We start from the raw sequence: 14,785 nt of genomic DNA on the forward strand, positions 1-14,785 counted from the left end.
TTTGTACTTGTTACATTGATATGATGAATTGCTTATACATCTCTCTCATTTTTCTTAGCACAGTCCCTGAAACATAATTCATAGTAGGCAGTTAATTCTTGCTGAATAAATCAAGGAATGGAATGAGAGTATATACTTGTTTCAGTTTTCTTATTTTGTAAAATAAGTTGAGAATAATGTGTTAACACACTTGAGGAAATTTTTGAGGACCTCAAATATTTATAAAATATTTCACATACTCTGAAGCAATATCTAAAGTTTATTATCAATATTATAATAATTCTGACACAGGAATTATATATCTGCAAATACATCTAAAATTTGCTATTCCTTTTTATACTTTAGATGAATTATGTGGTAATATTTTAAGAAATTAAAAGCAAATCACAAATCAGTCATTTAAAATAAAAATCTTTAATATGAACTTATGTAATAGATTATTTTAATTTTTGAACAAGAATAAAGTTGCCAAATTAGTTATCTGTGGGATTTAAAAACTTCAACAGAGAAAGAAAATAGGAGGTACTAGTGAGAAATACATTTTACGGTCCACATATTTATTGTATAATAAGCTATATTATATTCTAGTAACAGCAAATATAACATTATAATGATTTTGACATCTGGACTAGCTAGACATGGTCCCATAAATCCTATAGTTCTTAACAAAAAAAACCCATCAGTTAGCAAACTTATGCATCTAAGCTCAATTTAATGCAACTTAATGAGACATTGAATTTTATGCAGCAAACCCCAGTTATCTATAGTGTGTGCCCTCCTGAGTACCCCAGGAAATAGAAGCAAAGAACTGAGGAACATCAGATCCAACTGGCCCATTTGGGTTTGAACTCTAGGAGAGAGCGAGGAGGAGGCAAGAGAGGAAGTGGTGGTTCTCTTTTGTCTGCTATTCTGGGAAGATGCCCAGTAGTTCTTAGCAAGGGTTCCACTTCCGCATTCTGTGTTGATTCATTTTTGTAAGGGCAGATGTACTGTGTTTAGTACCTCATGTCTAGGGTTGCTGTAACAAAGTACTGCAAATTTGGTGGCTTAAAACAAAGGAAATTTATTCCCTCACAGTTTTGGAGGCTAGAAGTCCGAATTCTGCAGGTGTCAGCAGGTTCACGCTTGAAGGTCACGCTTGAAGGGAATCCTTCCTTGCCTCTTCCAAGTTTCTACTGGTAGCTTACAGTCCTTGAAATTCCTTGGCTTGCAGATGTGTCACTCGAATCTCCGCCTCTGTCTTCACATGGCCTCCTCCCCTAGGTGGCTATGTCTCTCTTCTTAAAAGAACAACAGTCATAAAGGATTTAGGGCCCACCCTAATTCAGTGTGACCTCACCTTAACTTAACTAATTACATCTGCAAAGACCCTGGTAAGCGCAGATTCATAGGTACCTGGGGTTAGAACTTCAACATATCTTTTATGGGGGACACAATTCAACCCACAAAATATATCATCCACATTTCTTTCCAAGGGTAGTAAACAGCACCACACTTTCTGTAAAGGCAAAGGGTATTGCTAGATTGTTTATAACCCTTACTTCTAACCAAAGTGTAGTTCTAAATTGCGTGTAGAAGATATACATAGGACATTTAAAGAGACTAAGGGATGTATGAAGTCAGATAGGCAAGTAATATAACAATAAATTCTAGAAGTCAGATATGTAAGTATTGAAATAGTAAATATTGAGATGACAAAAAGGCTTACTTTCCTTCTCTTTGATGGATGCACTAATTTAAGATGGAATGTGTAAGAACTGAATAAGCCTCTGCAAACAGTGGAATATTCCAAACATATTTTCACTGAGGACAGGCAGAATGGATACAGTGATGGGAAACAATGACTTAATATTGAGAAAAGTATAGGTGGGACACAATGTAATGAAAATGCATGCTGAACTTCCCTTCCACATTCTGAAAATGGATACAGCCACATTTGATTTCGCTTCAGCTATATCTACAGTTAAGCCATTTATTGGCTCTTGCAACTCTGGTAACTCTCTCAGCAATAAGATCAAATGCATAATATCTTGGTCCACTGAAGAAAAGGAAGAAGTCTATAAAAAAAGAGAGATAATTTATTGAATTAGCTTACAGAATATCTCAGATGTCTTCAGTTAGAAAACCTTGCCCTTGTTCCAACATAACATTCCAATGCAAACATGCTATTTAAAAAATTTAAACACCAGTTGCGGTGGCTAACGCCTGTAATCCCAGAACTCTGGGAAGCTGAGGTGGGAGGATTGCTTGAGGCCAGGAGTTTGACACTAGCCTGGTCAGCATAGTAAGACCATGCCTCCTCTATAATAAACAAACAAACAACACATTTATTAGTTTTTTTTTTCCTACTTACGTTCTTGCTGGAAAACTGCATCAACTTTATTCTCTATTCCTGGAAAGGTACCTGATATGCTTTTGGGATAACCTGGTTCCATGAATTGTCTTTGGTTATCATATCTGGTAAAAACAAAATGTCACCAGATTTAACACCAATACAGAATACAACGAAAATATTTTTTAATTGTGTATAATTTACAAAGTCTCCTTACACATATTTCTTCATTCAGTTCTCACAATGCCTTGTTTACTAGTATTAAGAATGGTTAATTTCCCTACCTAAGGGTACACATTTATAAAACATATGGGTATCATTAATTCGAAAACAGGCTTGATGGCTGACACACTGTTATTTCCCAAAGTAAGCTTATATTTTCAAGGCTTTTACTTAATTGGTGTATAGCATAACTCCCTCTGCATGTGTATATATATAAATGTACATAATAGGTTCAACTTGGGAACCAAATTCTGCAGGCTATCTGGATAACATTTGCTTGCATATGTCTGAATTGAACTCATAAGTGAGAATTAGCCTAAATCTTTCTTTGTATCTCACCCTAGTGCTTTGTTAAGGATTTCTGTTTCATGATGCAGAATCCTCAATACTATTGCATAGAGATTTTAATGTTATAAAAATGAAAAATTTCAAAAGCCATGGTAACATCAATCATCCTGTAAAAACAATATATTCTCGGTAAAACCTACTAGAGACTACCTAGATTGTTTTAAACCTTCAAATGCTTGAAGGTTTGTAAGCAGTGTAGAGAAACACAGATTTCAACCTATAATTGAAAAAATAGTTTACATTACCTCCAGAATTGGTCATTTACAAAGAAGTATGTTTTACTTCTGTAGAAAACAGCTGCGTCAATTGCTTGGACACTGCTGGGGAAGCCATAGTTTGATATATCCCTGGGATAACCTTGCTGAATGTCATAGCCACTCACAGCCCAGTACTGGTTGCCTGTCAATGATTCAGGTTAAATGTTAAATAAGACATTTCCATTTTTGCAAAATAATATATATACCACTTCTTGGTCTTGCACATAGACATGAAAATGGAACAAATAGTCTTTAAAAGATGAAGATGATAAAGTTAAGTTCGGGGGGGCTGTGAGAAGCTTAACGGTTCCCCAGCGCCTATAAAAAATTAAAACTTCTGAGGAAGACATTCAAGGCCCCACAATTTGTGTGACTTTTATAGAGAAACCAAATTACAGCCTTGAGGAGTCTTAGAGAATTATATCTGGGATGAGGATGGAAGAATGCGAACGACAGTCTAGTGTGGTCTGATTTTGTTGGTGAGAAAACCGAGGGCTGAAAAGCAAGTAACCCACTCAGGTTCACGCAGTAGTTAGTGGTCCTGATGGGGCCCAACCCTAGGCTTCTGGCAAAAGCCTGCCCAGCTTAATGCTGTCATTAGCTCACCATGAACCTGGAAGGGATCACAAAGAAGTCCTGCCCCCTTCCTTCAGGCAGAATTAACATAAGATGAAAACTTTAGGAAGTTACCTTTGAATAGGAAAATGAGGTCCCTGTCAAAATCCTCATAAGCAGCCTGTATGCCAGTTGGAAGGGATGGCCAGAATAGAGAAATAAAATTCATTTCGACTCTTTGTAGCTGAGGATGCCTTCTCCAGAAGTACCTAACGGGACATAAGGGAACACACATGCACACACTTGCACGTAACAGTCTAAGTAGGCAGTTCCTGTGACTTTTAGGCTAGCGATGGTCCTTGCAGGATTGCTGGGAGAATATAACAATCTAACTACTGCAAAGTTCCTAGCACAGTGACCAGCATATGGCTAAGCTTTACGGTGATATTGTCCATCTGGAGAGTACATCACAGCTTTCAGAGGAGTTTATGGGAGGAGTGATCTTATTTGATTACATTTGGCATTGTCCTGCCTTGGACATTGAAAAATCTTACTTTGCAGTATCTTTCCTTATTGCTCCCACTAAATGCTGAGAACATATTGATAAAAGCAGCAGCACGTACACTCAGCCTGTGATTGCATACTCACAAAATAGCCAATGGACAAATAAAAAATTTTGCTCAGTTAGATGATTTGCTGCACAGCTAGCTAAGCGCAGGTTCCATTTACTTGACTGATTTTGGATGGAACTGAATGGTGCTTTAGTGTTTCAGCTCTGGGGTTCCCAAGCAACTGTAGCCCATGTCTGTTTACATCACCAAAGGCATCTGAATGTTTGTGAATGTTTTCGTGTTTTGTTTTTTTTCCTGGATGTTTTGAGTTACCCAGAAAATACTCGATTGCAAAAATTCAGTATAGACATAAATATGGTACAAATAGTCTTTAAAAGATGAAGATGATGAAGTTAAGCTCAGGGTCTATGATAATCCTAGTGGTGCCCCAGAGCCTATAAAAAATTTCGATGAGAAGCACAAGTGTAGAATTCAAGGAAAAGGTGACTAACGTGTGACCTAATTTGAATCCAGTTTTAAGGTATATCAGTAAGAGGAATCAAAGGAAGAAATATTTCAATTTTATACTCGTCTTTAAAGAAAAGTATTTCTCCACGGAGTGTGGTGATAGCATCAAATGTCAATCTGGGGTCGCAGGATTTGGGTGTGCTTGGTCCAGTAGGTTGGATAGGGTTACTTGAAGTTCCTGAAAAAAAAAAAAAAAAAAGAGTCTTTTTTATGAGCATAAGTCCAGTGTGACTCTTGAGTACATCAGAGACTTCTCAGAAAGGTGAAGGGTCTTCATGTGAGGGTAAGTGCTACAAGACTATCCCATAAAGTATTAAAGTAACTGTATATTTCATCCTTTTAAAGTTTTTGTTTCTTTAATAAGAGTAATGATGGTTTTCAGGGTGAGTTCCAGGTCAAACTGTGAAGTAAAGAAATTTGAATTCTATGCCCCTTCCTTCCCTTTTAATTCTAACTAATTCTTCTCTGACCTCTCAGTTTCTCTTTCTGCTTTTTTGGTTACACAGTATCTATTGCCTCTCTCCTCACCGAAATCCACTTTCAGGAAAGAACGATGTTAGTTTTTTACCCTATAGCATGCATCTAAGTCAAATTTTAGCAATATTTTTTCTGTAAGTATTGAATTTTCATGTGTTTTCTCACTGTGGAATGAAATGCTATAATAATAGTTAAGATAAAAACACCGGTGAACAAAATAAGGGAGTGTTGTTAGGGTGGGCAGGAGGAAGTTGGGGAATAGAGGCAGTTAGGGTAGGCTCAACATTTCTGAAATAGCTACAATCACAAAAAAGTTCCCTGGTTGTGGCACCCTGGCATGCTTGCTTGATTTTATAGTGCTGTCCCACCAGAGAGGGAAAAGGGCTTTCCCCAATTTCACTCCACTCCATTCCACTCCATTCAATTACATTTCACTCCAATCCACTATTGCATTCCATTCCATTTGATTCTAATCCATTCCATTCCATTCCACGCTTTTTTAGAGAGCAGTAAATCCCTTATTGGTTTCTTGTCTTTATTCACAGCCAACTAGGGAACAGAAGGGCAAGCGTGAAGAGAGATGTAATGGTCTTATCCAGGCAATATGGCAAAAGGCCCCTATACTTATCCTTGAAATGTATCAGTAATGCCTTAAAAAAGTTTCTTTTTTCTCTCCATGCTCTACTACCATTCCTCTTCTTCTTCTTGAAAATGCCTTGCTTTGTTTATACACATTTTAAATTTACATAGACTTATATATTGTGTAATTTAATTAGTACATTGTGCAATATATCTCATTCTATTTCGTTTTCACAAAGTATGAAGTTTTAAAGACCCATCTGTACTGTTGCCACATGTGCATCTAGTACCATGCTTCTGACTGCTGCACATCACTTCATGGTGTGCAACTACCACAGTTTCTCTGTATAGTCTTCTCCTAATAGACCCCCAGATGCCTTCCAACTTCCACCACCACAAACAAGACTTCCGTGAACATCTTTGGCATGATTTGTACATGTTCCCTTATGGATCTATATGAGAATTTCTTTGATAGATACATCTAGGAGCAGGATTGCTGTAGGAAAAAGAATAGTCATGTCTTTTTAGAATATTTAAAACTGGGGCCAGGTGCAATGACTCCTGCCTGTAATCCCAGCATTTTGGGAGGCTGAGGTGGGCAGGTCACTCGAGGTCAGGAGTTCAAGACCAGCCTGGTCAATGTGGTGAAATCCCTTCTCTACTAAAAATATAAAAATTAGCCAAATGTGGTGGCAGGCATCTATAATCCCGGCTACTCGAGAGGCTGAGGCAGGAGAATCACTTGAACTTGGGAGGCAGAGGTTGCAGTGAGCCAAGATCATGCCACTGTACTCCAGCCTAGGCAACAGAGTAAGACTCCGTCAAAATAAATAAATAAATAAATAAATAAATAAAATTGGTAATTTGGGAAGCCTAAAAAAGAAGAAAAAAAAAATTCCCACCATCCAAAGACAATAACTGGGAAGAACTGTAGTTCATTTCTTCTTAAACTTTTTTTTCTTTTAGGGCAGCAATAGAGGCTCAGCCCCTCACACCTTCTTTGTTAATGCTATATTACTGGAGAATTTCAGAGTTCAGTTTTATGGAAACTGCAGTAGTGCAAAGGAAGAGATATTCAGATCCTGGGAGTGTTCGCCTATTCCCAGGTCCCACCATGTACTACAACTCTCTTTAGAAGACCTTACCATAGATGGCCTGAATGCCATTGATGTCATCTTGTGGAAGTGAGTAGTTGCTGGTTTCCCTGAAAGCATAATTGGGATACATCAAGGCACCAGGGTCAAAGGAGTGAGCGAGCCCCAAAGAATGGCCAAATTCATGAGCAGCAACAAGAAATAAGTTGTAATCTGAAATTCAAACATGGGTGGTAAACAGCTCAGTGTGGATCCCAGGGTGGCAGAAACATGATCTCAATGAATGCAACCTCTAAGCCAAAACTGCTCGGGGAAATAGCCCTTCCCACGGCTGTCTTTTTCATCTTTCTTTCAGATACCTGAGAAAGTGGACATTGAGAAGAATCAAGATAGTAGTCATAGTCGGGAACTAGGTGAGTACGGACTTCTTATAAACTCTTAGAACCCAGAAAAGTTGCATTTATTCCAATTCTCGTATTTTACAAATGTGCATCTTAGATTTGGAGAAGTGATGGCAGAGTCATCATGACTTTGGGAACCCTTCTTCTCTTGCATTCCCACATTCACCATCTCCAGTGTCCCAGACCCTCAGTCTCATGAGTTGAGTCCTTGTGAACAAGTAGTTAGAAGAGAAGCCAGCCCATCAGTGGAGCAGCCTCAGATGGAGGGCTGGCTCATGTTGGCTCCCTCATCACCCACCCCTTAGCACCAGCTCTTCTCTGTTTCTGAGCTTTCTAAGATGCTGTAGGAATTCTCTACTGAAGAGAGACAAATCCTACCGCTTATTGCTCTCTTTCTACATGTTTTAACTTCCACAAGCATAGTGCTGTTCACAACTGGGAACTTAAAACCTTCCCAGGATCCCACTTCTTATGAAATAAAGCCCAACCTCTTTTGTCTGGCATTCAAGACCTCCTCCATTTGTCTCCAGCAGATATTTGAGTGCTTGCCTTTTGATGTGAATCCTTCAGTCCAGCCAGTCTATATGCTGCCTCACAAACACACTGATGCGTTTTTGTACATGCCTGCTTTTTTCAAAAAGCATAATTGTAGAGTACCTACCACATACTAGGCAATCTAAAGTTATGTAATCCTCATAACATTGTTCTGAAGTTTTATTAGCAATATTTTTATAGTAAAGTGACTGATGCCCATAGATTTTGAATAGCTTGTACTTCATCTTGCAACTAGTAAGTGACAGATTGGGGTCAAACCAAGGTATAATGGCAAGATCCATGCTCTTACTACAATGTTCAACTTCCTGTTGATAATTAGCCTGCTAAAATTCTACCCATGCTCTAAGAATTGTTTCTTATCACATCCTTTTTAAATTATGCATTCATGAGTGCATTTCAGAAAAATATCTTTGAATGCCTGGAATACCGTGAAAGGAACTGTGGGCAATTTGTTGTGGTTCTCTGCTCTACATGGAGTATGTAGTCTAGAAGAGGAGAGATGTGTGCAAACAACTTGAAAGCACACAATGAGTGATGACAGAGAAGGAGATACAAAAGCTGTCAGAATTCTGCAGAGGAAGTTCTCATTTCCAGCACAAGGCAAGATAGAAGGTGGCCTTTGACATATATAGCATGTTAAGATGAGAGAGATTTTAAAAGATGGTGCTTGGGGCATGGGAAGAGTATTTCAGGGAGAGGAAGCAATTCAAGCAAATGTGAGGAAAATGAAAAGCATAGGGTGTGACCTAGAAACAGTGAATGTACAATGTGGGTATTAGCCCAATGTGAATGGTATATGTGAAATAAGAAGACAAACCAAGAAAGAGAAAGATGAACAATCACCAAGAGCCTTCAATACCAAGGGGAGGTATTTGGACCTTATTTGGTGCAGAATATGTAAACATTGAAACTTTTAAGCATGAGAGTGATGTGATCCAAGATGGGCTTTCCAAAAACAAACCCTGCTGCAATGGTAGGAAAAATTAGAGGGAGCACAGACTGGAGATGGAGAGTCCAGTTAGGAATCTAGATCATTCATTCAGGTAAGAGGTAATGAACATCTGAACTAGTGAGGAGGGCAATAGTAATGTAGAGGAGCCGAGGGTTATTACCTATCTTTGGCTACACACAGCTCCTAACATGTGGACTTAGATAGAATAGACCCTCGTAACATACCCATGTTGAGAAAATGGCAGGAGGAACAGGTGCCAAGCAAAGGTAAAAGGTGCCTTTCTGATTATTTTCTGAAAGTGCTCTCTGGCATATTGTTACGCCATGTTCTGGGAAGTATCACACAGTCTGGATATACCTGTACTCAGCCTCATTTCTTCCCTTCATGCAGCCCAGTCCTTCTTAATAGGAGCCTTCTCCTGAAACGAGTGACTTGCTGCACAGAAGCATACCACTGAAAAAAAGCTCCAAGAAGATGAACTAACTAGATGAGAGGGAAGGTGGCTGCTCTTTTCTGAATAGACTGATTTCTAAATGAATTTCCAAAAAATGGAAAAATAGGCTCTTTTCAAACATCACTAAATTTGGGAATATTAAAATAAAGATATATCCTAAAGCAGGATCTGTAAAGAACCAGGTAGTAAATAATTTAGGCTTTGTGAGCCAAATGATCTATGTCGCAATTACTCAGCTTGCCATTGTAGAGTGAAAGCAGCCATGGATGATATATAAACAAATAAATGTGGCCCTGTTTCAATAAAATTTTATTTATACAGACAGGGGCCAGGCAGGATTTGGCCATAGTCTGTAGTTTTCTGATCTCTGCCCTAAGAAGTAAGGTCAGTAATCAGATTCAGCATGTCTTTTTCTTTCTTTCTTTTTTTTTTCTAAAGCCAAATTGAATTAGTATAGTGAGGTAGCAACAATTTCAAATGATCATTTTTTGTGAGTTTGAAATATGATGTTACCTTTATTGCGTGTGTGTGTGTGTGTGTGTGTGTGTGTGTGTGTGTATTCTAATCTGTAAAAGGTTAATTCAGAAGCTGTGTGTGGACATAATCTTGATTAACTTACTTGTGGAGTTTGTGGTCCATGTTTCTTCGGCATCAAAATGAGCATCTCCTCCAATGCCTTGGCCTGGCTGAAAGGCATGAGCAAGGATTCCATTGGGTCCATCAAATGGAGAATTGTCACCATGATCTGAAACCAGAACATTTGTATTAGATCCTTGCCAAGTTTCAGGTTAGCCAAAGAAAGCAAAACTGAGCGTGACTGCTTTGCACCTACCTCTTTGGAAAAAAGCAATGTTGATATCTGCCTCTCCCTGTGAAATCCTGGTGAAGGTGAGAGGTGACACCTTACTCCAGACTTCAAAGGCTTTCTTAATAGCTCCTTCTACATCAGTCTCTGACAGCTGCGGTGTATAGTTTAGAATCCTTCAAAATGAGAGGATGTATGAAGAGTTAAATTTTATTTAGAACAGTAGTCCATCAATGGATGAGTTGTTCTGTTTTGAAGTGAGTTGCATCATGGTGTGCTCTCACTGGAGAGGATAAGGAGGGAGTGCAGGTCTCAGGGTGGAGGACAGATGTGGGTTCTGAACAAGTTAATACATGTCTTTAAACCTCAGTTTCTTATTCATAAAATGAGGATACTAATATAATATCCCTCTCATAGGGCTGCTGTGGGGATTAAATACATATAAAGCATTTAGTTCATTACTTGTAAAATAGTAATATTCCACAGTATTAGATAGTATTATTATTATTAAAATGTATGAAAGGAGGGACTTGACTCTCTCCAGTAATGATTAAGCCTTTGTTGGGTCCTAAAGTAAGTGCTTAGAGAGACAGCCTAACATTGCTGTAGTCCTCTTTAGATTGTTGGAGAAGGAAGACTAAAACGGGAAGCTTTGGAGTGGAAAGAATCCATGGTATCTCAACATTTTCATTCCCATATTCATTCATTATTCATACTCTACAAAGGCAGGGATATTTATCTACTTGTTCCTAGTGTATCCCAAGAACAGTGTCTGTCATATAAAAGCCCAGTCCATACTGGATGAATGAGCGTATCCTGAAACCCTAGAAATATCACCTGTAGGTCAAATTAGTGTGTTTCCACTTGGGGTTTCCTGGGGTTAACATAAAATCACCAGTGTCAGGCACTCCACAGCGAGGCTTTTTCATCATGTCCAGAGTTTCCTCATTTGGCTTCCCCGTCACATTCAACCCAAAAAATCGTTGCATTTCTTTAAGCTTTTCAACAATCATACTAGTGCCATTCTTCCTTGTAGACTGATACTGGTTGCTTGGTAATTGGTAGAACTTTTCCAGGTAGTCCTGGACAAAGACAAGCACATAAGGGTCTTGCTGTGAAAGTACTTCCAGTTCTCTGGTCATTTTGCAACCCTTTCTAAGTTACTACAGAGGTCTAATAACCTGGGAGCCACCCGAACAATAACACAAACTAATTCGTAGGCTGGCTTTGAGAGAACAATGCTTTTTAGAAAGAACAGTTTCTCCACTCAGTGCTCCAGTTAACGGTTATGCATTAAAAAAGTGCCATATCAGGGATGAGGATCACATCACACAGGTAAAGTGCTACTCTACAGTCAGGAGACTGTCTTCTTGTTTTTATAAAAAACTTAGAACTAACATTAATTGACTTCTCTTGAGGTATTTGTTGCATCAATGCAGTCCCTCTTTTTTATCCTCTTCATTACTGTAGAAAAGGCTTAATTATTCTTGTGAACAAATGGAAGTACAGAGAATTAAGGAATTTTCCAAGTGATGATTCAGATTTTAACTCACCATGTTGCCTCTCAAATAAGAACTGATAATTTCAAAATAATTCCAAATATCTTTTTGGGGAACAGCAATATCATTGATATTAGCATTTTATTCACCAAAGTAACTCTTTGGAAGTGTTAAATTAAGTTTAGTCAAAATCCAAAAAGTTTAGCCTAAAAATTATCTATTTTAAGTTTGGCTTAAAAGTTTCTTCATACATAGTGAACTGTAACCTAACTAGACCTCATGCTGCCTGTGAACACCTAGCACCTTGTCAGGGTCTTAGTCCATTTTCTGTTGCTATAACAGAATATGTGAAGCTGGGTAACTTAGACATAAAAGGGGCTTATTTTCTCTTGCAATTCTGGAGTCTGGGAAGTCCAAGATCAGGTGGCTGCATCTGGTTGGCTTCTGAGATGGCCTTGTGCTGTGTCATAACATGGCAGAGAAATGAAAGGGGAGCAAGCATATGTGAAAAGGGGCAAAACACAAAGGGCAGCCCCTCCTTATAATACCCATTCTGTTAATAGCTAATCTAGTTCTGCAAGAGCCAGAACCCACTCCAGCAAGAATTAACCCAGTCCCACCAGAGTGTCATTAATCTTTCTTAATGACCTAAGTACTTCTTAAAGGACTCACTGTCACACGGGCTACTCAGTCTTTAACACATAAATTCAAGGGACACACGCTGACCACAGCAGTAGGTGACACTGACCAGATCACACACTTTGGAATTAGATAGGCTTGGGTTCAAATCTTAACTCTGCCATGAATTAACTGTGAGCACTTGGACACATTATTTATCTGATTTAAGATATTTTTGTCTCTGAAATGAAAATAATAATGCTCCAATAAGGTTCTTGTGAGGATTAAATGAGATATTTGTGAAACATGTAGCAGTTGCCTTGCATAGAATAAGCACTCAATGAATTTTACATTAACCCGGGGGTTACAATTACCATTGTAAAAGATAACCTCTTAATAATAATAATAATAATAATAATAATAATAATATTTTCCCCAAACTGTAATGCTAAGAAAACTGTGCATGAGAGATTTGTGGCAGAATTCCCTTGTGTTTCTTAAAAATTCGGCTTCACTTTCACGTTGTGAAACAATGGAAAAAAACTATTGGTTCTGGTTTTATAATGCTTCCAAGAGTTTATCAACAGTTCGTAATCTGGTGCTGGGAAATATGATTATACTATGTACTGACTTCTAGTTCATTATAATCTGCCATCCTCACATTATTTTCTATATCTAGAATTTTTGGCAGCAAAGAAAATGCCTGTGTGGAAGCATCAGACATATAGTAACTTGATTGCAGATATCCTGGAAGGAAAAACCTTAGGTAAATGAGAAAGAAAATAATATCATTTTATAAATAAAATCATTTCTTCTACAAAAGTTTCCCAGCTAGAGGTAACTCTACAGCAGTATTTTCCCAGTCTTTAAAGAATTCAGCTTGTTTTCACGTCCAGCTTTTAAAAGGCCTAGTCCTTACCAGCTTGGAACCCTCCAAATCACTAAAAGGAGGTGTTCAACCTCAAACTAATCACCCAAATAATTTCTTTCAGGCTGTTTTAATTAGCAAGAGAAAACAACCCACACTATTTCCTAATAATCAGCAAATCAACCATCACCTAACTGATAGTTCATTTACCTGAACAATTTTTGTATTTTCCTCTTTAGAAGATACAGGAAAGGCCTTGGAAATCTGCACATGGAGTAAGAGCAGAAATGGAAGCGTCTTCAGGGAGAACATGATATTCTCTTCAAATTCTACCCCTCCTGGCTTTCTTTCTGCCCCTCTGGGTAGGGCCCTTCCCTGGCGAGCACCTTGACGTTCACAGCATCATGTGTCACAGCTCTCTTGCAGTCCTCTTTAAAGCCATGTCTTAAACAATTGCTGTATCAGGAATGTGAAGCAACATAGGTTAATTACACTCTGACAGTTTTGAAATTTTATGATGTGATTTAGTACCCCAAAATGGGGGAGTCTTTCAACAGTCTTTCAAAACTCCAACTTTCTACTCTTTGCTTTTGGGTGTTTTAGTTATTTCCTTTTACAAAATTGGTCGAGAAAAAGGAAGAGGGGACTAATCCTGAAGTTATGTGGATACATTTTCTGGCCATGTAAGATGTTGAGGTTGAATTAACTTGTGCAGGGGAATATTTTGAGGCTTGTGGTAGATATGTTGGGACCAAGGAGCCCAACTAGAGAATCTCTGTACTTATCCTCCCTCACTGTATGTGGAGAGAATGAGTGACTGACTGGGTTATTACAAAGCAGGCTTTGTATGGGGGCCTTGAGCTGCTTCTGGAGGATGTGGTTTGGTATCAATGTATTAGAAAATCCCTAGTTTGTAAGCTAGACTTTCCAGGGAAAATATAAAGAGAGCAATACTGATGATGAAAATAATAAACATTTGCTAAAAATATATGATCCTCCAGACATTTGTACTGTCTTCCATGTATTACCCCAATCCATCTTCACATAGCCTTGGGAGGGAGATGCTCTTACTATCTGCATTTTACAGATGAAATCAAATCCAGAGACATTTAGATGACCTGTTTAAGTCACATGCTTAGGTTGTGGAGGGGCCAGGATTCAACCCCAGAGGGTATGTTTAGAGAGACTGAGGTGGGAGCTACTACAGGCTCTGCATGGTAATCTCCCACTTGAGTCTCTGGCTGGCCCATAGTGGAGCAGCAGCTCTAGGCCTGCAACAGCTGGATACTTTGGCTTATATTCACGGGGAGAAGACAAGGGAGAGGGAGAATGAGATGTTGTACATCTTCAAGGAGTAAGACACTGAGAGATTTCCAGACAATATGGCTACACAGGGGACTGTTGGTCAGAGGCCCCTGGGCACGCTTTTCAAATCACGTAACCCGCTCCCACTTACTCTGACTCCACATGCATGTAGTTTGTTACCATACACAGTTTTGTGAATATTCATTTACATATATGCATACATATTTGGTAAAGGCAGGTATTCTTGTGTATAAATGCATATGTCTGCAAGTATGATATATAACATGTACTAATATATAAAGAGTGTATTTGAGATGTTATTATAAGGAGTTCAGATCTTTCCTGGGGTCACTTAGGAACTTTGAAAATGATCCAAAGAAATGTG

The 14,785-nt window shown here is 38.5% G+C and overlaps 1 protein-coding gene and 1 long non-coding RNA gene across 3 annotated transcripts in view; one reads left to right on the top strand and one right to left on the bottom strand.

Moving 5' to 3' along the window:
- The window catches only part of LOC115893563, a 36,797-nt gene that overhangs the window by 1,484 nt on the left and 20,528 nt on the right, over positions 1–14,785 (top strand). The window contains exons 1-2 of one of the 2 annotated variants that reach the window (XR_004053585.1): positions 6,865–7,033; positions 7,299–7,356. This is a non-coding gene — a long non-coding RNA (uncharacterized LOC115893563). Of the gene's footprint in view, positions 1–6,864; positions 7,034–7,298; positions 7,357–14,785 lie in introns of those variants that run through there. The other variant, XR_004053586.1, reaches the window with a different exon arrangement.
- MMP8 (matrix metallopeptidase 8) lies at positions 396–13,522 on the bottom strand. The gene is made up of 10 exons (XM_010379070.2): positions 13,306–13,522; positions 10,948–11,192; positions 10,138–10,286; positions 9,925–10,050; positions 6,995–7,156; positions 4,854–4,971; positions 3,850–3,983; positions 3,148–3,301; positions 2,354–2,457; positions 396–2,057 (listed from the first exon to the last, which is right to left on the bottom strand). Exons 1-10 carry the CDS (start codon positions 13,405–13,407, stop codon positions 1,948–1,950), a joined length of 1,404 nt encoding a protein of 467 aa, XP_010377372.1. The 5' UTR covers positions 13,408–13,522; the 3' UTR covers positions 396–1,947.

This window comes from Rhinopithecus roxellana, chromosome 15 (genome assembly GCF_007565055.1).
Source record: "Rhinopithecus roxellana isolate Shanxi Qingling chromosome 15, ASM756505v1, whole genome shotgun sequence".
Classification (NCBI taxonomy): domain Eukaryota; kingdom Metazoa; phylum Chordata; class Mammalia; order Primates; family Cercopithecidae; genus Rhinopithecus; species Rhinopithecus roxellana.